Source organism: Brienomyrus brachyistius, unplaced genomic scaffold (assembly GCF_023856365.1).
Source record: "Brienomyrus brachyistius isolate T26 unplaced genomic scaffold, BBRACH_0.4 scaffold71, whole genome shotgun sequence".
NCBI classification, from domain to species: domain Eukaryota; kingdom Metazoa; phylum Chordata; class Actinopteri; order Osteoglossiformes; family Mormyridae; genus Brienomyrus; species Brienomyrus brachyistius.
In genome coordinates this window covers 1,180,235-1,202,752 of record NW_026042346.1, presented here as the reverse complement: position 1 = coordinate 1,202,752, position 22,518 = coordinate 1,180,235, and the positions used below count along the sequence as shown (strand labels likewise).

The 22,518-nt window shown below is 51.1% G+C and overlaps 1 protein-coding gene across 3 annotated transcripts; it reads right to left on the bottom strand.

Moving 5' to 3' along the window:
* Positions 1–335: 335 nt before the first annotated feature.
* On the bottom strand, positions 336–21,219 carry foxn2a (forkhead box N2a). Of its 3 annotated transcripts, none has more exons than XM_049002747.1 (6): positions 21,142–21,219; positions 7,888–8,501; positions 5,757–5,881; positions 5,564–5,619; positions 4,992–5,060; positions 336–4,160 (listed from the first exon to the last, which is right to left on the bottom strand). In XM_049002747.1, exons 2-6 carry the CDS (start codon positions 8,485–8,487, stop codon positions 3,703–3,705), a joined length of 1,308 nt encoding a protein of 435 aa, XP_048858704.1. In that variant the 5' UTR covers positions 8,488–8,501; positions 21,142–21,219; the 3' UTR covers positions 336–3,702. The 3 variants fall into 3 exon arrangements, with proteins under 3 accessions (XP_048858704.1, XP_048858703.1, XP_048858705.1); XM_049002746.1 differs by lacking the exon at positions 21,142–21,219 and adding an exon at positions 20,935–21,135; XM_049002748.1 differs by lacking the exon at positions 21,142–21,219 and adding an exon at positions 8,790–8,994.
* Between the last annotated feature and the right edge of the window lie 1,299 nt (positions 21,220–22,518).

The following is a 22,518-nucleotide window of genomic DNA, read 5'->3' as shown; positions in this document are numbered from 1 at the left end:
TAAATCACATAATGTGGCGATGGGGGAGGCGACTCCCATCATGTGACCATCCAGAGCCAGTAATTCTTGCCACTGAAGAAAAGCTTCAAAAGGCAGTTTGCAGTTTTCAACATTCTGGCCTCCACACAGCAGGTGGCAATGTTGCTCAACAACAAACAAAAGGTTCCTTTCCAGGCGTCCTCAGACTTCCATTTTAAATATTGCATTACTCTCCCCGTGTTACATCAAAGGAACAAAATAACCGTAATCAACCCACAGCACGTACAATCTCCAACACACTAATGTCCCCTTTAAAAGTTCAGCAGCATAAAACAACAGTCTTTTACACAACCATGGTAAAACAAGAATTTTTTTATTCGGTAATACCATATATAATGCAATTGCATATCTTTGGCGAAAATAAACTTTATAAACATTTTATTAACAGAGGTTAGCGTACAAAAACCAAAGGTTTGTCTGTCTAACAGACATGGCAGACAACTGACACAAACTGATACTGGACTGGCAGCTTTAGTTAGTTAAACATGACAAAAATTGCCATAATAATAATAATAATAATAATAATAATAATAATTTTGAAACAATCATCATTATCTAGTAAGAGTTCTCAAAAAAAAAAAAAAAAAAAACTTAACTAAACTAGCCTGAACATATGACCAGGTGAAGACAGTCAAAGACACAGTCGATGACATGAGTCTCACACTCGAGAGCTTCCTTCGCTGTGGGCTCGCCGGTGATTATTCCCACCTACCCGCTGACACACGCACATGCACCGCGCACGGGAACCTGCTGCCGGCACCATCTTAATAACGGCGCGTTCCAGCTTCCCTACCAGCACTGACAGAGCCGCTACATCTCCGCCCTTAACAGGTAGCGCCATCGGGAATTTCCGGCAGTAAATTTTGCCCACAATCGGCATAACCAGGAGGGCTAAAAAAGGGCAGCATCCGACCACTACCCCCCCTCCGCACTGTAAACCTGTGTTCTCGTGTACATCAGTGTGCTTACATCCCAGCGGCCGTCATTAGCAGCTCGTGTTTGACGCTCTGCTTGTCGCATCTCCTAGCTGTGTCTGCGACGGCCGTCACGTGAAGGGCAGTTATGGTTTATGTAAATATCACGTGGTATGGCAACTCAATAACTAATACATTCCAGGCAGTACCACATTTTAACAGGGAGGATCCCCCAGACATCTGTCTGTCAGTGGAAGAACAGTGATTCCTGCTTATGTTCCCCTTCCCCTGTCTGTTAATTAATAAATGTATCCCTATCTGTTAGACAGACCCTAGGAGTTTGGCAATCATGATAAGGAAAAGAAGAAAGACAAAGACCTGATGCAGATGAAGCACAATGAATATCAGGCAAAAATAATGGAGAACAGCATGAACGTTTCGAGCACATGCTCATCCAACATGAAGGCGGCAGTTTATGGCAGTGAAAAGGCGGCGAGGTCAAAAGGTCAAAACTCAATGTCAGCTGACCGGACAAGGCCAGCGCACCTAATCGGTGACAACCACCCCCACCCCCACATCAGCGCAAAGCACCCCCTCCCCAAGAATAGCAGTGGATATGATGAGCCTATGGGGTGGGGTCACACCTTCGGAGCAGAGGCAGTGAAGTTCTGCAAAACAGCAGGACCTGGTGGAGACATTTAATTTTGTCTCCTAATTGTGAAGTTCAAGTCATTATTGGGAATGAGGGTGAAAAAAAATCTCATCTCAGGGGGTCCGGATGTACGACCAGCCACTAATTGGTAGCGCCCCCTGCTGGACAGTAACTCCGCACTCCTTACTAGGCAGCTACTGGCCGTCACTACGGCAAACCACTCCGGTATCTCAAGCCCTCCCCCGAACAAGCAGGAGTCTGCCTCACCCGCTAAATACTGTGGCTGGCAGCCTATGGCACACAGAAAACCCAGAACCCCCCCCCCAAAAAAAAATAAAAAAATAGCTGGCTGCTCCAAAAAAGTGAAAATGTGCAAGAAGGGCGGGGCAGAAAGCGCACCGGGGGAGAGAGTCGGCCGGGGGGCCGGGGCCGGATTCCGGGGGCTGTTTCTGCTCTGCCCGCCATTGGCTCTCCAGCTCCACCCTCACCCTCAACCCCCACCCTCATTTCCTGTCAATCATGGGAAAAACTCCAAGGGGCCGGTGACACAGTGGATGCCCCCTATGGTCAGATCCCCCAGCCCCCCATACATGTTTGGATTGGACTGAGCCTTTGTTGTTGATTTTGTTCCCTTTTTGCTTGTTTAAAGTTTTTCCTGTTTTGACATTTGAATATAATGAGCAGAAGCCCAGGAGCTGGAAAGCCAAACAGCACACAGGGTGCTTTGAGATGGGGGGAGAATTTGACTGGGAGAAGCACAGATGACCTGCCACTCCCATAGTGTCATTTCCCTATGTGAACAACAGAAGCAGAGCAGGGAGGGGGGCGTGTCCATCTGCATATCTGTATCAGCCAATGACAGCCACAGCCCTCGGTGACATGAATCTCCACCAGTACACAGAACGCCCTTGCAGCTTACAAAGTGTAATGGCACTGCTATATCAACTTTTGGAAGTGCCTTCCTCTTCCTCTCCAGCGGTTTCCTGTTTCACGTGTTATCTAGAGCAACGAGAATTAAATACAAGTCCCAGCAGTAAACCACCTGACCAGGACAGGATCCCTACACTCGCACGGCCAATGTACGTCCCCCGCCTAGTGCCTCGGGTCAGGACGGCAGGCCGGCCCGTTCGGCTGCAAATATCAGCTTCTATTTTTGCAGGTGACACTAGGGAGGCTGAAGACATAATCAATATTGTGACACCAACCACGGCACAAGGAGGAAGAGGGAGCAGGGGGTGTTCACATGGCAGGGGCGCAGGGCACTTTGTCAAAAAGGCCAAATCCTGGGCTGCAGGGTTTGGGGCGGCCATTTGGAGACCCCCCCTCCTTCCAACATTACAATTCAAAATCCCAGACACTTATCCAATGGCAGGATCCCGATGCCTCAGAATTCAAGATGACCTTCCAAACCAAGAAACAAAAGCTGACAAATGTAGGCATTAAAGAAAAACAAAAATACAACAATTAAAGGATTTGGAATAATTATTGCATTTCTCTTTGTGTGGTAACTCTAGACCAATGTCCTCGATTCAGAAGATACCGGCGGCAACCTCTTCCCCTTTTTCAAAGTGATTTTCCTTGTTTCTGTTTTGTCGTTTTATATCTGAATGGCAGAAGAATCCAGACTAGGCTAGGGTCAGGTTGTCGGTTATATACATGCACTCATTCTCCTAAATACCTTCACCTGGAAGCATGCAATGGTTCGAGTCTTCGAACACCTTTGGGGGCCAATTCTCCTACAAAAACAAGAAAAGACGGAATTGCTCCAGTTGGCATGACGGTTCAGAGTTGGCGGTTTATCTTTCAACTAGGTGTCTCTTCTTGGTCCTCCTCCCCCTCCCCCCGGTAAAAGTCTTAATATGGCTTCATAATCCGCAGTGGATGGTAATATTGCCGTGCGTATTTGTGTTGTGGGGGGGGGCAGGGGGTGGGGGCTGAGGGAGGGAGTATTCCCACATATTTTTTTTTTTTCCATTTTCATTTTTTTCTTACAAAATCTGAGAATAAAGAAAACGATGATTCACCGAACTGAAGAGAGAGGGAGGAGCGGGACACAGCGGGGTCAGGGTTCAAAGGTTACAGGGGGGTCAGGGCGCCTCATTTCCTGTTGAGTTTTTTACTCTTGGCACTGTGTTTGGAACCCTCCATGCAGGTTCGGATCCCAGCCAGGTGCAGCAGCGACCCTGCCGCCTCCTTCAGCTCCTCGTCCACCTCAGCTCTGACATCACGCCGCAGCTTCTTCCCGGGGGGGCCCCTGGTGGCGGCGGAGCGCCGCGGACCTGGCAGCTTGGCGCGGCTGGGCCAGCCACGGGCGCCCCCGGCATCGTCCGGCGGGTCGGAGTCCTCGTCGCTGTGGAAGCCCTCGCTCCCGGCCCGGCGTGTCTGGAGGGGGGCCTCGCCACCCCCACCCTCATCCACAGAAGACAGTGAGGAGGAGCTTGAGCGGGAGGGGCAGCGCGGCAGGGGAACACTGCTGTAGTTGTGGTCCTGCTTCGGGTCGCTGCTGACCAGCACAGAGTCAGGCCGGGACAGGTCCATCGGACTGTCAGGGTCGCCTGAGAGAGCGAGCGAGAGAGAGAGAGGGTTCAGGCTAAGCGTCCCCACCGTCACACCAATGCGGGACTAACTAGCTTATGAAAATAACAACAATTAGGATTAATTATGATGCATAACGAGTGCAATTAATGGCAGCAACAACATCGGCAAAATTGATCTGCAGGCGCTAGTCCTGAGTGCCTAATTTGATTGGGATAATAGGGAGGCTGTTAGGGGTGGGGGGGGGATAGACAGATAACAGTGGGGCCGTTTGGGACTGGGGGGGTTCTGACTCACAACACTGAGGGGGACCGGAAGCCCTGCCAGAACAAGAGCGAGATCCCCGACAAACTGCCCTCGGGGGGCTGTGGTGGCATAAGTTTCAATGCAACAAACGAGGCCGCCTCAGGTCCAGTGGCGGCATCTCCGTGGAGCACCATGGCAGCTGCCACCTACATCGCTGCGTATCCGCATGCATGGAAATGGCCTGAGCGAGAATGCGACGTTGTCATGGATGTCGTCATGGTTACGGGCCGGTCAGATGATATGCAAATGAAGGCCGGCCCATGGGTATAATGCTATCCTCAAATTCCTTTGTGAGAGATGTTAAGTTAATTAGTGTACCTGGTTTTAAAGGACCCTGGCCAATCAGGGCAGCGGAGGGAGAAACAGGGGCGGGGCCACAGACACCCCTCCCAATAACAAATGACTGGCAGTAAAAACCGCACTAATCCATACTTTCGGAGTGTTGGGGGGGTTGGGGGCTGGGTATAGTTAAAGTAGTACAGTATAAAATGGAAGAGAGGCAGAGGGCAGGGTGGGGGGCTTCTGGGGGGGGGGGCGTTTCTTACATGGGTCGGCGCGCTGCCCGGGAGTAGAGTTTAACAGCATCATGGCTGTAGCGGCGTCAATGTCAGACTCTGCAAAAGGAGAGAACATGCACACAGGAATCAGTTTGATGCGGCCAGCCTCCTTCGAGGGACAGGAAGTAGGACGGGGTGGGGTGGGGGGGCGGGAAGGGCAGGGGTCGCGCACCCCATTCCCATCCTGCACTCAGAGTCAGGGGACCTGAATTATTCATCCCCAATGAGACGGGGGCCAGAGCTTCCTGCCCAGTTACCGCGGTGGCAAAATCTCCGTAGTCAAGGTTACGGAAGACAGCCAAGCCAGAGAAACACGCACACAGACACACACACAGACCGAACGGCCTCACACCTCCCCACCTCTCAGGAGGAGCTCTGAAGTACAGATGGTGGTGGAAGATGGAGCTATGAGTGATACCGGAGCATAAACAGCCAACAGGGGGCCGAGACACCGCCCTGTATCCAGCCGAGTGTGCAGCACGGGTCTCTGTAAAGGCTGCGGATGCAGAGCCGCCCTCCATGGGAGGAGGGGGCATGGGAGCTGGGAAAGAGGCACTCACCTTTCAGAGAGCTGCTCTGGTCCGGTAGGACGAGGTGACGTGGGGGGGAGGAGGCGCTGCGGGGGGCAGAGGGGGGCAAATGAATGAGAAATGGTACAACAATCACCACCTACTGCCAGTACAGCCAAAGCCACAAGAGCAGAGCTTGAGGTTCGAAAGCCGTCCCCCGGGCAGGGGGGGTAAGGACACCCACCTGGGTGGCGAGGCCGGCGGCGTGCAGAAGGCGTGCGCGGCAGGGAAGTGCTGCTTCTTCAGGGCCTGGATCAGGTTGGGTCGGTACTCCGGGTCCACGCACCACAGAGAGCCCTTTCCATTGGCCTGGAGCAGAGACACATGGCCTCACGTCACACGGCGCCACATCACAGCAGCGCTTCCTGCCACATACCGAACACACTAACCCTGAATGCCGACGCCGTCGGGTCAAGAGCCATCAACCAGGGAAAAAAAAAACGCAAATCTCACAAGCTACAGAGCAACTGAAAGTCTTTTGTTGAGCAAAGGGAAACACCAGGAAATATCCCGAAGGAGTCACTGGTGAGTTTTGGGTATTACCAATGAAATATACCCAGAAGTACAATCATTGTCTAGGGGTGGGGGCTGACATCCAGAAGGGTCCCAGGCAGCTCCGCTTTCTCCATGACAGAGACGGTCTGTAAGTAGGTCGGTATAAATAAACTGCATCCGGGAGACGGACCATGAAACATGGGCTCGGACCACTGCTGTGACCGGGGTCTTGCTGCCATATCGTAGCGGGTCACGCCCCACAATGCAAAGGGGCATGATGCAGTGTGGTTTAAGCACATAGACACCAGTACATGTGCTTGCATGTGTGGTCACTGGCATCCGTGTGTCACTTTGCATGTGCATGCAGTTTTTATATTAAGTGACTATGCATGTGTTTGTGCGCGTCTGTACACAGGAAGTAGATATAAGTGTGTGTGTCTGTTCTGCTATCTCTCCATTTCACTCTCTGTTCCAGCACAGTCTAGCAGGAGCAATATAACCTTGACTCAAATTACCAGTCCGCTCATAAACAGGAAGGAGGAAACATCGCCATGGCAACAGAAACCAGACAGTGTCATTTGAAACCAGCGCTGGGCTCTCAGCAGACTCGCAGGCAGCAACCACCAGGCCGCTGGCTCCACCCGGGGTGTGAACGCAGCGTCCGGCGGCATGCTTTATTTGCCCATCCTTCAAGTGAAGGCCATGCGGGGGGTTCTGTAGCTCAAAGAGATGTCGTCTCAGTGGGGGGCGATTAGAGCCCCCCATGAGACCCGGTACGATACCAATGTGGCCGAACCGGGCCCCTCACCACTCGTCAACAGCCGAAGAATTAGTCGGTTTTGCCCTCAGTGTAACAAAAAATGTGTAGCTCCGCCATTCAAACAGATCAATATGGTCAGAGGATAAATTATTCATTAATTATGCTCATAACTCGCCCATAAGCCTGAGCAGACGAGTGGCCTTTGAGAGAACTCAAAAAGTTGAGAGAAGATGAACGAACAATGACCTCCTCCTCCTCGGGCCCAGTCAGCACTGCTGGGATTCAGGCTGAACCATCTCCACAGCCCAACCGTGATGTGAGGAGGAACTGTGATGGGAAGTCGAGCTCTCTCCCTGCTGTGCCTTGTTTCGGGAGATACCGCACGATGTCTCAGGGCTAGCTCCTAGAGGAGGCTCATGACCGTGACCAAGTTCCTCCGCGATCACGGGGAACACGGGGTTCCCGGTAAAACCGGAGAAACCAACCAGCGGGACTCAGGTGACCGATCGGATCTCAGGCTCGCCACTGCAGCAAGCGGACGTTCTCAGCACATGCAGAAGTTTAACACGATGCAGCATCATTCCAAGGACAGAACGATCCACCCAAAGCAGACTGACCACAACTACAGTAAGGATCTGACCAGCTTCTAGCAGATGAGGTTCTGTGTTCACAGCACCATCATAACTATTTACCATTCTTTTATGGGAAAAATCCAAAGCCCCAAAACTGGGTTACAAGGTCCCTTTCAACTTTGCGAAATTAGAAACTGCTTGAACGATGCTTGATGATATCATGATGTCAGAGAAATCGACTTGGAAATGTAACCGATAATGTATTCTCTTTCCAGTGGGGCTCTCAGGAGCTTCAGACCAACCGTGGAAGGTCCTAACTAAATCAGGAATGAGAGATCTTTTCTCTCATAAGGATTCTCCACCTTGCCTAGACTGTAAACAAAGAGCTGCGATGTACACATGTGGCTTAAATATGCTGCCGGTATAAATTAGCAGCAATACAGTGCCTCTGGCCCACAGTCTGTGTGTCTGCATTGGGAGGCCCTTACCTTGCCTAAGCTCCTCTCCACTTTGCGGAAGCACTTGTTGAGAGACAGGTTGTGGCGCACTGAATTCTTCCAGCCAGTAGGGGCACTGGAGAAGTAAGGGAAGTGCTCTAGGATCCAGCCATAGATATCCTTAACGGGGAGCGACTTACTGGGCGACTGCTCTATCGCCATGTAAATGAGCAGCGAGAAGGATAGAGGAGGCTTGGATTTGAGCGAGTCCTTTTCTCCGGCCCGGCCTGCAAGGAGCGAGGAAGATGACGGGGATGTCGAGGAGGAGGAGGACATGGAAGAGAGGGCGTGTGGCAGGCCGTCGCCCTCGATGTCGAAGAGGGGGCTGCCGCTGGGTTGTGCCTCCGACCCCCCCAGGGTGAAGTTCTGCAGCAGGTTCTCGTGCAGCCAGTTGAGGTTGGTCAGTTCCTCATCCTCGGCCCCCCCCTCGACTCCGCCCACACGGTCCAAGCTGGTGGCCAGGGGGCTGGCGGCACTCTCTGCCTCAGGCAGGGTCCCCGCCCCACAGGTGCCCCGCAGCCCCGCCCGCTCCTCTCGTGTGCCGGGGGTTTCTGCTTTCTTATCTGGTGACATCCCGATTATCGGACCCATTAAACCAGGGGAATCTGTGGGCAGAGCGAGACAGAAACAAAGAGCTTTAAAACATGCCCTAGATGTGTCCCCCCCCCCCCCAACACGTCAGACCATCCTCAATCCTCGTCTGTTTCCAACCTAGCAGCCCGACACATACATAACCACGGCCAGACGTGAGGTTTATGTCACTCATTAGTTCCCATTTACATATTATCACCCATGCAGCCAGTCTGACCACAGAAACAGAAACTTAACACTGACGCTACGAGATCTACTCCACGGGGGGAATTATGAGCCACTCCAGAGGAAGACGGACCCACCCCTAGCTCTCGAAGATCCCCATCGCCCACTCTCCAAGAGCCTGGAGGACCTCTTCTCGTGGAGGGGGCCATGGAGAAGAGGTGCTTTGGCTTCCTTCCCCGGGAGCTCACCCCACGTAGGGGGACAAGAGGGCGAGCAAGCGGGACACACACTGCTGAGGGGCCTATGATCAACCTGCTCTACAGGCACACACACAGGACCCCCCCCCCCCCTCCCCCGGACATGTGAAGGTCAATAAGTCTTTGAGGTTTCGAGGTGACGATGCTGTTCAGCCAGCGGCAGGCAGGATGCTCTGCATAAATACAGGAATTGGCCTCAACTGACCGGGAAACGCGCAAATAGGAATCAGCTCAGGATCCCTTCAGCGGTTTGAGAATCACAGCACTGAGCTTAACCCCCCCACCCACGTGCTAAAGCATCTCAGAGGCATCGTGAGAATCCCAAAAAACGGACACTGAGGACGCACTCCGCTGTTTTGGGGAAATCCAGAACTCAGCACAAAGAAAGATTTTAACGTCTGCCGCTGCAGTTTCACTGCACTGGTAAAATAACGTAAATGCTGCGATTCATTTGGTGTGTTCCGCTGAATTTGTAGGATTTTCCCTCCATGCAGAATCACGAGGCGGCTGCCTCCATCGAATGTCTGCAATTGAGACATTATGCTGCCATATCAGCATTACCGATATGGTGTCGCTGTATCAGAATCAGCACAGTGTACCGGAAAAGGTGCTACCAAAACTGCCAAAGAGGAAGGAAAGTGCTGGAATTCTCCTTAAAAACAGAGCATCTGTTTTTCTCCCGTGTGTCTGCTGGCCCTGATGTTTTGTGGCTTATCAAACATCCGAACGTAGAACAGAATATATTTTTGCATCCAAGCACATCCCGTTTCATAAAAAGGTTCCTAAATTAACGTTACATCTCATCACTGCGTTGTTTTTAGCTTCGCAGATATGGCAGCGATTACTTTACTAAGCGAGTTTGCGATGAGGAGAATCGAGAAAGCAGGGGAAAGAGTACAGACTTCATCTGACAGGCAGTAATAATAAAGGAATAACTCATGTTACAGATGAGATGCGGTACATTTATCAGATCTGTAAGTAGTGTACAGCCATGAAATGAACCAATCCTGAACAGGATCAGAGTGCAATAGACGAGTCAAGGTGAGTGGATTGACTTGCCAAGCCATTGGGAGTGTATTAATGCAAAGTCGACATTTAAGTGATTTTAATGTCACTTTCCATTCATCTTTATTCAAATTTTCTCAAAAACGGAGCAAGCGGATGCGATCGCATGAAGAGGTTATATAAAACGAAAAACAGGAGGCTGAAACGTTCTGCCTCTGGTTGTGAACTGTGTAGATAAACAGTGGCTTTAATGCGGACAATCAACTATGCTGTTAGGGCAACATTTTTCTTGATGTGTATATTTATGTTCAACTACACTGCAAGAGGGCCGCTATTACTGTAAATGAAAATAATGGCTTATGCTATATTTGATTTGATGTTCATTAAATTTGTAAATTAGCACATTGCATTTTTGTTGTATTTCATTTAACATTGAAAGTGGCACTTTATTCTTTATATAAATGTGATAATTGTCATTTTCTTCCATTATTAGAAATCCTAAACAATGCTGCTTGTACAAAACGTTTGCTGAGCCAGCTGAAGGCGTGGTACACATGCCTGTACGCGAGTGTACATGATCAGCATGGAACCACCTCCGTCTCATTCTAAGCCAGGAAAAACCCTGATTTCTGCAAACATTAATGGCTGGGACCAGCCAAAGAGTCCCAGAGTTCTGCAGAATCCGAGGCGGCTTGCAGGCCAGCATGCGGTTATCCGCCTGCCCCAGTCCCGCCACTGTTCACCAGCCCGCCGTTCTGGTACAGACACTCAGCAGACCTCCCAGAATTTGCTGTAACAGTTTTTCCTGAATGCTTCCAGAAGGAAGGGACTTTAATAAGGGTCTGGAGACAGCGCGAGTCTGCATTCCTACGCGGACGTCGACTTGGACAGACACTCCGTTTGCATGTCTGTGACACTGCGAGGTGCTGTACTGTGATGAGATACAGGCTTGGTGCAGTTGCGAGTACGGCCAGACCAGATTAACTCACTGCCCCTGTGTCACTAGGGCAAACGGGCTGTCACATCTGCATTATTAAAATAAAATAATAATTTAAAAAAAACATACAAAAAATTTCCAAAAGGGAGAAATCTGTCTACCAACAATGCCCCTGACCACCTCCCAGTGACCCCCACCCTCCAGGCGAGTTGCCCAGGAAGGCAGTGGCACACATTATGTGGGCACAGGGACGGTGGGGGGGGGGGGGGGGGGATGCTGTACCCTAAGCCACCGTAACCCATGCAGGCAGAGGAAGCCGTCTGGGCTGGGGTTAGGAAGGGGGTCGCTGAAAAGTCATGCAAAGAGGAACTGGTCCAGGACCACTTCAGCACCCACCTCCCCCAAGCGAGGTGAAAATCATCACTTGGGGGGGGGGGGGGGGGGGGGCAGGGGGGGTGTCCAGCCTTGCCATTCAAGGGTCCAACAGCAGTAACTATGCTATCTGATCACTGCTGACTCACCAAAACTCCCACTATTGACACCACTGCCAATACGACGAACTCCACAACAAACCCTCAGGGCTTGTGTCTGTGTGTGTACCTAACTCCCCATAATACCCTTCATGGGTTTTTATCTCAAGAGTGCAAACAGAGTGATTGTCTTGCCCTTCCCAACGCCCGACACCCCCGCCCCCACCGGCTCCTTTGCTCTGGTGGCGGGTGGCCCAGATTTAAAAAAAAAAAAAAAAAAGACTTGTTAATCCCAATTAGCAACACAATGCTCACCTCAGCTCAACGTCGGCGCCCTGCGCCTCTTAGATCACAGAGACTGATGTGGGGGTGTGGGGGGGAGGTCGAGGAGAGCTCTCAGCCCCTTCAAAAAAAAAAAAAAAGCCACTCACCAGCTCCATCTATTTGAATATCTATAGCGGGAATTTGAGGTGGGGGGGGGGGCACCAAAAGTCCATCTCGCTTGTGAAAGTGCTCTCACGCATCATTATCGTCATTAGGCCCCTCATTTTCCACAACATCAAAGAGGGAGCCGGTCAGGGGGGTGGGGGGTGGCGGTCCCTGCTCCTAACGGACCACTTAGACAATAAGGGAGGGGGGACCCACAGGGAGCGCTGATCGCTACACCGGTGTCGCAACACCCCTGCGGAGTACGAGACCCTGTCTCTGTGCCCACCCCCCCAAGAACAGAGATCAATACACATGGCAACTGCAGTACAGGCCAACAGCACAGTGTTTAAAAAGCATCAGGTAACATTACCCCCACCACAAGAGGTGGGGGGAGGGGGGTGGAATGTGGAGAAAGAGTAAGACACATTAGCCCCTGCCTCGGGAGTCAAGCAGCCCCATCGGATCGGCGATCCTGGCCACGAGATTCCTGCAGAGACGCCGAGATGAACCGCCACAGGCAGAGGATCCCGGCTGCGTGCTGACACCCGCCGCCCCCCCCACCACCTCCTCCTCCACACCCTGAAACCAATCAAACAGGTCCGTCCACAGGCCTGACACACCTGCTCTAAGCACACAGGTGTGTCTCATACCCTGGCTTCACGGCACAAAGACGCGTCTCCAGGCGACGCCTCCCGAGCCGTTATGAAACGGCCAGCCCTGCCGCTCTAGCTCAACCGGGAGACTACCCACGATGCACGGCGGCACAGGGGACGGCCCTGAGCGGCGCATTGTCGTCGTGACCTGCAGGGTGGGGAAGCGGCAGAGAGCTGGCCACTGAGGCCATCGCCAGTTCGCTTTCTGCGACCCCACCTTACCTGAGCAGGTGAGCACGGCGCCGCGAGAATCCCGTCTACGTACTGTCAACCGCGGCGGCCATTTTGCTGCCTGGGCATAGTTCCAATGACAAAACCAAATAAAGCGAGCTTCCAACCCGCCACCCCGCACAGCACCATAACTTATTTTTGTCATTTTTGTTTATTTATAGCAGTTTTAAAACGCCTGTGCGTTTCATTTCATTTGTCGATGCTATTTTTTTTAACCCTCTCTCTCACACCTCCAAACACAGGCCAGGGGGGTAGAGGCCTTGCCGATTGGATCGGGGGTGACACACAATACACCAAGGGCATGTTTGGGGAGGAAGGTGGGCAGCTTCTTTCTGACTCGGATGGTTAACGAACCGTCCCTCCCCCACCCCCAAGGAGCTGCAGTCTCCACAGGCTGTCGGCTATAATTGCCCAGAGGTGAACACAACGGTTTTAAGGAATTCTGCAAGAGAACGTGAAAAGAAAGACAGTGAAAAATGAGAGAGAGAGAGAGAGAGAGAGAGAGAGAGAAACAGTGGGAGGTGGGGGGGCACAGACACACAGTGTGTTACCTGAAAGTCTCAGACCACCCCACCCATAACTGAAAGCTAATCCAGCAGCAGCACTAATGACAGGCCAACCACAGCAGGCCAACTAGCTCAATTCCGCAAAAGCAGCTGAGAGCTGCCTTCATCTGGGGAGGGGGTTGTGGGGGGGATGTGGCATGGCTGAACACACCTCAAAGGAGACAGACAACCAGCCAATCAAAGGGCGGCGGGACCCGAACATAGGGTGACAGTAAGGTCAAGCTCCAGCACCGCAAAACAAACAAGAGATAACCATAAATAAAAGGGCATCTTTAGAACAGGACGGAATAGAATAGAATAGTGATACTTTAGTAACCCCCATGGGGAAATTCTCTTCTTTGTCTACCCTATTTTGCTTTCCATGAAACACACACACACACACACACACACACACACACACACACACACACACACACACACACACACACACACACACACACACACACAAGTACAGGTGAGAGCAAGCCTGGGGGATCGCAGCACAGTGTCAGCATGCTGTGCCCCTGGAGCCAGGGATTAAGGGCCTTGCTTGTGGGTCCACGCACATGTGATTATTCCGCCAAAGCCGGGACTCGAACCAGCATCCTTCCGATCAGAGGCACATGGATTCTGGAGGCTGGCAGCACAGCACCCAGGATGACAGGACCTCACACTCACATGCTGGGCAAACAGGACAAACCCAGACAGACGTCTGGTCTCCCCCTACAAAGGAGGGCTTGTTTTGTCATTTTGTCCACTCACACCCCCCCCCGACTGATGCGAGGTTTCGTAGCAGCAATGTTTATTAAACAGAGAAATGATTTTAAATGAAATAATCTTTAGGTCTCTGAAGGAAATGCTTTTTTTTTTTTTGATGGAAGCCTGTCAAGTAAAGCAGTCTAGTGACGAGCGTCTTAGCCACATGTGACTTTGCACTGCCTCCTTGGTGCAACACAGTCTGACATCTCTCACTGAATGAAAAGCAAAGGTCTGCACTGGCTATCTTCTGCAGAATAACAGGCTCATTTAAGCAGCTTATCCACCCCCTGCCCCCATGTTGTTTTATCTGGTCAGGTGGCCACGTGCCGCTCTCTAAAACCTGAATGGCGGATATTCCATTGCAATGCGACTGACGTCCTGAGATTTCATAAAACAAAGCCCACAAACAGGCAGCAGGCTCCACCTCCCTCCTCTGATGTAATGAGTTCCTGGCTCAGGTGAGGAACCACCACCGCTACTGCACTCCATTGGTGGAGGAGCAGGAGCTGGACAGAGCCGGGAACACACGAGCTGCGAGGATTCTCCACGGAGGACCAACAGCAGAGGGAGCTCAGGTGCCCCCCTGATGTTACGCTATAACTGAGCCTGACCACCAGAGCGGCAAAAGCGAGCAGAAACATTAGGGACCATGATGCTGGTGCAGCAAATGGGGGTGAGATAGGAATGCGGAGAGCTCGGCCCGAAAACCCAACTCGGATAGGTGGAGGCGAGCAGGCCGCAAACGGCGGCACCGCGAATCAAATACGGGGAGGAGGCTTGAGGCTCAGGCAGCTAACAGCCAGATGACACACTGGGAATTGAGTATATACAGAGAAACTCACATAAACAAACACACAGACACCCAGTGCGACAACCAGCCAGGCCTAAAAAAAACTCTCACTTCCCTCCCCAAGTTTCATTTCACAAATGTGACTGATCTGTACGGCGCTCAGATGCACGGCGGACATCCTGGAAACTGCCTGGAAGAATGGTAACCCGGTTCAGTGGCAGGAATTCACCTCAATCGCTACCCGCCATAAGGTGCGACCGGCAGCAGAACGACCTGTGGGACGCCGATAGCGACGGCGCTGCTCACGTACGTAGAAGACGGGCTCGAGGAAACGGGTATATGCATAAAAAAAATTCCCCTGAACAAGACGGATGCTTCACGCACAGATAAATGTCAATTTGCAAACAAGATTAAAAAAAAAAAAACACACACACCACACAAAAGAGAAATCAATAGCTCGAGTTCAGCGCTCACGTCAAGAATATCTGACAAGATGGAACATTTTCTGTTTGTAAGCAAAGTTCATTTGAAATAATTAACCTGTGCTGATCAGATAGGATCCATCAAAACCAGCCAAAACCCTTTTCCTGAGCCAAACCCATTTTTTTGGTGTGTTAACCTCGTTTTCTTTACTAATGTAGCGAAATTAAATAACACGCACACAGACAGCACAGCATCGAGGGTCCAATACACCGCAGTGAGCCTGAACGGGACATGGATGTTTGCTTAAAATGCACCCGGGCAAACGACAGGGCGAAAATGCTACGTGAGAAACGAGTGGCGTGTCCCGGGTGACCCGGCGGGGGGTGGCCCGCTTGCATCGCCACGCCGCATGCATTTCCCAGATGCCGTTTTTAGGAGAAACAAGGAAACTGCATTCCCGGCGCTCTTTTGCAACACAGCGTTACGTGCACAGATGCATTTAATGATGCAACAAACTCAAAGGGTTTTGCAAAATCAGCCTTGGGTGACCCTATGGCCAGCCCTCCGGCGCATGCGTCGTGGTTCTGCACCTTACTATCACAAAGCGGTTCTACCCATCGGAACAGAACCTACGAAAAAGCAACCACAGTGGATCCAGCTCTTTATGACATGGTAGGTCAGAGTACAGCCCGACCCGGCCCGAGCGCACGCCACCGCCATGAGGCCTCGAGCTTACATGGCCGTCACCCTGTCATCGCAATTAAACAGACCCTGTTTGTTCAGGCCAGGAGGACCCGGCACAAAGGCTCATTGTTACCCGTGACAGAAGGCACAGGCTAGGCCCGCTCACTTGCTCAAACAGGGCAGTGGTACCATTCACGTCACTTTCGGGACTGTGGGTGGAGGGGTGCCCCGAAACTGCACAGACCTTAAAGGGCCAGAGAAGAAAAGCAGCTGGCCGCAGAGCATGACGCTGACCACATTTGGTGTACCTATCACCACAAGGGCCATGACACACAGACACCACAAACAGCGGCCCCACGCACACACTCCAGCAGTGTGAATATGGGGGGAGGGGGGCTGGACTGGGAGGGACAGTGTTTTGACAGAGGTAAGGGGGTCGCTCCCCTGCCTGCGAGAGGAGCATGCATTTGCAACCCAAATTCGGGTCGGCCGCCTATATTTGATTACCACGCTCTGATGTCACGTAACCAAGACAACTAAGGCATTATGGTCTCCTGGGGACAGCCCGCCTCCTGGTCTATTGCTCCGGGCAAGAAGGGGGGGGGGGTGAGATGCTCGCAGGAGATGAAAAACGGGTGCAGCTGGAGTCACCGTCACTGCACAAAGGGCGGATGATTATGACGGGCGAGACCCGGGGGCCACGGAAGGGATCCGGGGCCGGGGGAGTGAACCGTTAGTGGCGGGAGGAGCCAAACACGTGCCGAGGCGCGCATCCTAACGCAGCCCCGCCTGTCACACCCCACCGGGACACAAGAGATGAAAAGATAACATTCACATTGCAGAAACCCGTGCTAGAGGGACTGAGAGCCCAAGATGCCTGTGTGTGTGTGTGTGTGTGTGTGTAGCCACACACAATTTTTAATACAAAAAAAAAAAAAAAACATGCGGGTTAATTTTGCATCTTGTGGCAGTTACAACAGGTTCCAAAAACCACACGGGTCCAACAGACTCCCACGGCCTGTCGATCAGCTCCAGACAGGCAGTGATGGCCTGTGTGGGGAGGGGCTGTTCCTCCAGTCAGCACCCCCCCCCATCCCTGATGGAACCTGGTGTCTCCTTCGTCAGTTCCTGATAAGTAGGTCTGTGCAAGGCATGCATTATGGAAAAAAAAAAACAATAATAAAAAAAAAACACAATTATGTAAGTGCAAGGCAGATGAGAGCACAATCTGTGGCTGAGAGGCCACTTCAGCCGTGACAGTGGGGGTCCCATCCCCAGTGATACCCACAAGCCGGACAGCCGGCATCTGTCCTGCCAAGAGGACAGGGTCTCCATCTCACGCCTTCAAACGGCACACAATCATAGATCAGTCGCCAGGGTTTCTCTAAATTACACCGGGTACGATACTTCTTTAAATTCTCCACCTTTTGTTTCCCTGGTAACATTCTCTACACCTGCTTATCCAGACATCAGCAAACGGCAGACTCACAGTGTCCTGACCTCACAGAGATGCTATCCGTGAAGGTCACGAGAAGGGCTGAGGGTACCACACGGTGCCCACCGAGAGAGGAATGCGTCAGCACTCCATGGTTCAAAACAGATGCCCCCCACCCCTGTCACATCCCAGAATGCCTGGGGGTGTCCCGCCATGGCCCATGAAAGCTGTACATCCTCGAGGTCCCCCCCTGGGAGGTGCCTCACACCCGGCACGTTACCAAGGTAATTCCAGTGCCGTCAAATGAGCAGACGGCCCCCCCCAGCGAAACGCGTCCCAGTGTTCCGCCACTATGCTGCTGTGGAGATCCGAGGGCACTTGCAGCCACATCATGGTACCGCGGCGAAAACGTGTCCCAAAAGTGCGGAAGGTTCACCATAGCTTTCCTCAGCTGGCAGTAACCCTACAGGATGCCACCATCACCCCCCCCCCAACCCCTCCCCACCGATGAAGAGCAAAAGGCGAACAGTCCTGGCTCGGCCTCTCAAAAGCCTCGTGACTCCCATCGCCCTACAGGACATTCCTCCCTTCACACGCTGCTCACTCCGTCCCCATTCACTTCTTTCCAGTGCTCCCAATATCACCAGTACACCAAAAAAAGAAAAGAAGATTTTTCCCATCCAGTCAGGTAGCAAGGCCAGAACAGCCAGGATGTTTCAGAAAGCAGCATACAGTGTAATTAGGTTCTTCTGTGGATGAGCTAATTAACACAGTAGTGCCAAGGAGCCTAAGAAGAGGGCACTCTCCGTTGCCCCACGCGACCCTGGGCTGGCGTGCGTCGTCGCCTTAGCGACCCGCTGCCGACCATCTTGTTGCTATTGGCAGAATTACAAGTGCATAATTCATTTGGCTAAATCTTACCATGGGGCAGATTTATCTCCAGGACATATTATTATATATATATATTTTTTTTTTTTGGGGGGGGGGGGGGGGGACAATAGAAACATCTTCCCTCCTACAGCCGAACACATATGTGCACATATATAAACAATGTGAGAGACAAACACGCTTCCCTCTCCCTCACACAACATGGCACGTGTGAACAGCAATCAGCCAGATGGTTCCCAATCTCACCTCTACTGTCTGCATGCACTCAGCATGCCTGTAGACTGTTTTGCCATCAGGTATATTTAAAAATGTTTTTTTTTTTTTACTCCTTTTATAAACGTTCAGCCTCTATTGAACGTTATTCTGTGGCACAGTTGTCAGCAAACATCTGCTAAATGGAACAGGGTAACCCCACCCCCCCCCCCAGCCACCCCATCTCCTCATGACAAGCAAACTACCACAAGGCAGCCAAAGGAAGGGGCACGAAAAGCAGAAGCGACTTTTTCTTGACAATCCTGTTTCTTTTAGCCGTGTCCCTGTTCGGCATGCTTTTACACCACAAACAAACACAGAGAACAGGAACGAAACGGCCCAACGACTATTGCAAGCAGATTGTATCTTTACTAACTGCGTATTCCGCCTAGTTAAATTCTTTGGCAAGTCATGTGCCGTTTGCAGGACCCCTTGAGCTCCGGTGCCTTAGGCGGCCAGGAAGGGAAATAGGTGCATGGTGGGTACTGAGGATGCATTCGGATCTGGGACGCGCGATAATCTATTACATCATACGAACAGCGTGCCGCGGCTCAACGTGCTCAACGCCAACCTTTGAGCTGAATAGGCGATCAAAAGATCAGGCGCTGGGAATAATACGCGAAACCGAGAGAAGATGAATAAACGATGTAAAAGCACACTGTAATAACATTTCCAGATACAATGACTTTGATTCTCTGTATCTGTGGTTGCTCGATTTCGGCGCACAAACCCGTCTCGCAACTTTGTTTTATTTTAGGAGCGGAGCCCGTTGGCCTCGTCCACGCAGCATAGTCATTGGTCTTGTCTCTTCAGGTTAGTAGGGTGTATGAGGTATAGAGCCACTTTCTCTGCCCACAGAATAAGGCGAAAGGACGGCAGTTAAGAGAGGAATACAGATCGTGCAGTGTCGTAAAAGTAACTGCACTTCCCCCACTATGAATTTATTCTGACACTAACGCGGCGACTAAAGTCACATGACGGTGAAAAGTGCAGTATTACAATAAAACACAGAGCAAGGTCTACGTTTCGATGAATAGCACTGCAGCCGAGGGAGGCTGTGCGAGTTTGCCCAAGTGACGGCTGTCCAAATGCTCGTGCCAGTTCATTGTTCAGCAAAACTGCGCGTTCCCAAATGAAAGGAACCGTGCGATGCTTTAGATCGCACTTTACCCCATTCAAAACTACCCCTCCGACATCTAACAGGCTGTATCTTACATCTACTTATAATTAGAAATTAATTGGACTTCAGGTGCATAAATATCACTACGTATAGTGACGCTCCGACAAGACGAGTACACGCAGGTACTAAAGCGAACGCGCCAGACCTGAAACACGCCTGACCGGTTAACCGAAAACACCTAGAGGTGCCCGGCCATCCCCAGCCCCCCCTCGGAGCCTTTCGCTTGCTCAGCTCTCCGGTGCCCGACCACGTGTCTGTGTCACTCAGCGCACTAATCTAGATACTGAATCGCCGGAAATGATGCGCGATCGCGGCTCCATAACCACATTTATTCAATAATAACCGTTTATTCCACTTGCCCTACTGAAAAATCTAATGTGTTTTTTTTCTTTTAAAAAAGACAAGGTTGGACACAGAGTGATTTAAGCGAAGGCAAAGCGAGTGAAGCAGAAATTCTCCCCTCCGTCACCGTATTACAAAGTTGCCCTACATTCTCGACACAACAGAAAGGAAACTGGGATTGCATTCAGTATACCCTAACAAGAAAAGACAAATAACGTCAAATTCGTTGGAGAAATGTTTCAAGTCACTTAAACTGTGTCGAAACGGGTAAAAAGACAATGGGGGGGAGTTTGCCCTACTCAAAAATGTTTTCGAAATACACTCACATTCCCTTACATACGAAATCAAATTGTGATATAGCCAAATGGTAAACATGCCGTTTTGTTAACGAAACAATGATTCAGAACAAACGTCCGAGGTACACTGGAAGCGAAGCAGAATACACAGGAAGCAAGCTTACGTTACATTATGGCGAATTGCCGCTGTACATGTATACCCAGAGCAGAGAGGCAGATACGGCTCCCACACTGCGTGTCAAATGTTAAAAAGAGGCACCGGACCCCTCGGCAAACGCCGCTGCATTAATGTGCGCGGAGCTAAACTTCGCGATCATCCGCAACTTTAACAAAACGTCGCCTGCCTCACTCGCTTCGGACCAAAACGCTATGTGGTTAGCCGGGGATACAGGCGAAAATATACAGCGTTTTCCCGTCGCTTCAAAGCACAGCCCTCAACGTGGGGGTCTAACGGGGGAACAGGAAACCAGCGACGGTCTCCTTCATGTTCAAAATGTGACCTACGGTGCCACACATATTATAGCCAAGCAGACAGATAATATGGGAAATACACGTTCAGTGTATCACGTTACGAGTCACATCTAGTTTTCAATTCGTAATCGTTCGCTCTTTTCAATAACAAAAAGCCACAGAGTAAAACGATATGTAATGCAAAACTATGGCTGGGTAATCGCAAATAGTGAAGCACACACAAGCATGTACTTACAGTCATGCACGATGTTCCTATTAAGCAATATGGCTGAGACTGTGTGTACAGAATGCTCATATAGATGCCTGTCTCTCTCGCACTGTCAGAGATCAGCAGCTGCTTCCTCCATCCACGCAGCGCAGAGATCACGCCGCACGGTAACGCTACCAAACCCCCGGCCGTTGTCAAGGCAACAGGCGCCTTTCCACCAATCAGACCTCGTACCCTTCGATATCCCCCTGGCAACTGCCGCAGCGCAGTAGCAGTTTTAGCAGGCAGTCCTCTGCACGCCATTCCGGCTCGATTATGCGTTGTTTCCGAAAGAGTTGTCCGATCTTTAGTTTATAAAGCACAATGGCGGCTCTGATAAACCTTACGGTGCTGTAGAAACCATGGCGAGTCTAGGCATTTCAGTATCTTATATCTTCCTAGTACGTATTTAATTATGAGTGTGATTAACACTTTCTGGCGTGAACAGTTTTATGGGGAAGCACGACAGCTTCGTACATACAGGGACAACTTACAATATTCTCAACGTGACCCGCTTTGCAGGTAGGGAATAACTTTAGAGGCCGCACATGGCACAGTGTCAACCAATCCGAATTTCGGGATCGGACAGCTTGTGCGTCATTTTGGCGGGGGGAGTCCTGCCGGCGGTTATAATGCCAGTGCGAGTTGTGCACACCGCGACGGAAAGCTGTTTATCAGAAGTACGCAGACAGCGGCCTTGGTTCGCTGATTCACATGACCCATCGTCACTGCGACTTTGTGTTTTTTTTTTGTGTGTGCGCTGGGCTCATTTCAAAGATTAGGGCTGTTCTGCATATAGTTGGTGACTTTATTAATAGCCAGATCACCATTTACTAAAAGTGCCTGATAGGTGCTGAAATCCAGCAGAGACTACTGGTATATAGTTAAGGGTTTTCAAGCCGATGCAAGCTGCCCTGCTATTAATCCCTTGAGGATTTGGTGGCCCAGAAGAAATAATAAAAAAAAATACATGCATCTCTGTCTTTCTGTCAAACATCTGACAGACAGTGTTGACAGAGAGCTTATCAGCCCAAAGCGTATGTGTGTTCACACCAAACTGCTACTCTCTCAGCATGGTGATACCTGGCCACCTTGCTGTGATGCCATCATCTCTCCCTGGAGCATTCTGCTTTCATGCCCTCGTTCCAGGACTGGGGATAACATCTCCCGCCCCCTTCCCCGCCTGAATCCCACTCCCCCCCCCCCCCCCCCCCCCCCCGCTGTCCCTCAAGTTAGCACCAGCTGTTTCACACTCTGTCCTCTTCTTCTTCTGCATGACCCAAATTCACGCTGCCCTTTATAACTGTTCTACATCACTGAATCCATGAAAGGCACCCTCTTCCCCACCCGGAAGGGGGTACCATTACATATTAGGCCGTGTTCCTGCCTCCAGTGCTGCTCTGTGAGATGAGTTGACTTTCCATGCTGTTTTGAATGTTATTTACATCAGTCTCCGGGCACCGTAATCAGAGTGGACGTAGTGTCTGGTGTCTTTTGTTAAAACAGCTCTGGCTTAGATGAGCAAGATTTTCCATGAATGAGAATATTCAGATTGAGGCTGGGCCGTACACA

What these genes read in the sequence shown, in the direction of transcription:
- foxn2a (XM_049002747.1), bottom strand. Translation starts at nt 8,487, where the DNA reads ATGGGTCCGATAATCGGGATGTCACCAGATAAGAAAGCAGAAACCCCC. An exon ending in CCAGAGCAGCTCTCTGAAAG is followed by an intron (nt 5,061 to 5,563) that starts GTGAGTGCCTCT and finishes CTCCTTTTGCAG; the next exon opens with AGTCTGACATTGACGCCGCT. An exon ending in CGGGCAGCGCGCCGACCCAT is followed by an intron (nt 4,161 to 4,991) that starts GTAAGAAACGCC and finishes TCGCTCTCTCAG; the next exon opens with GCGACCCTGACAGTCCGATG.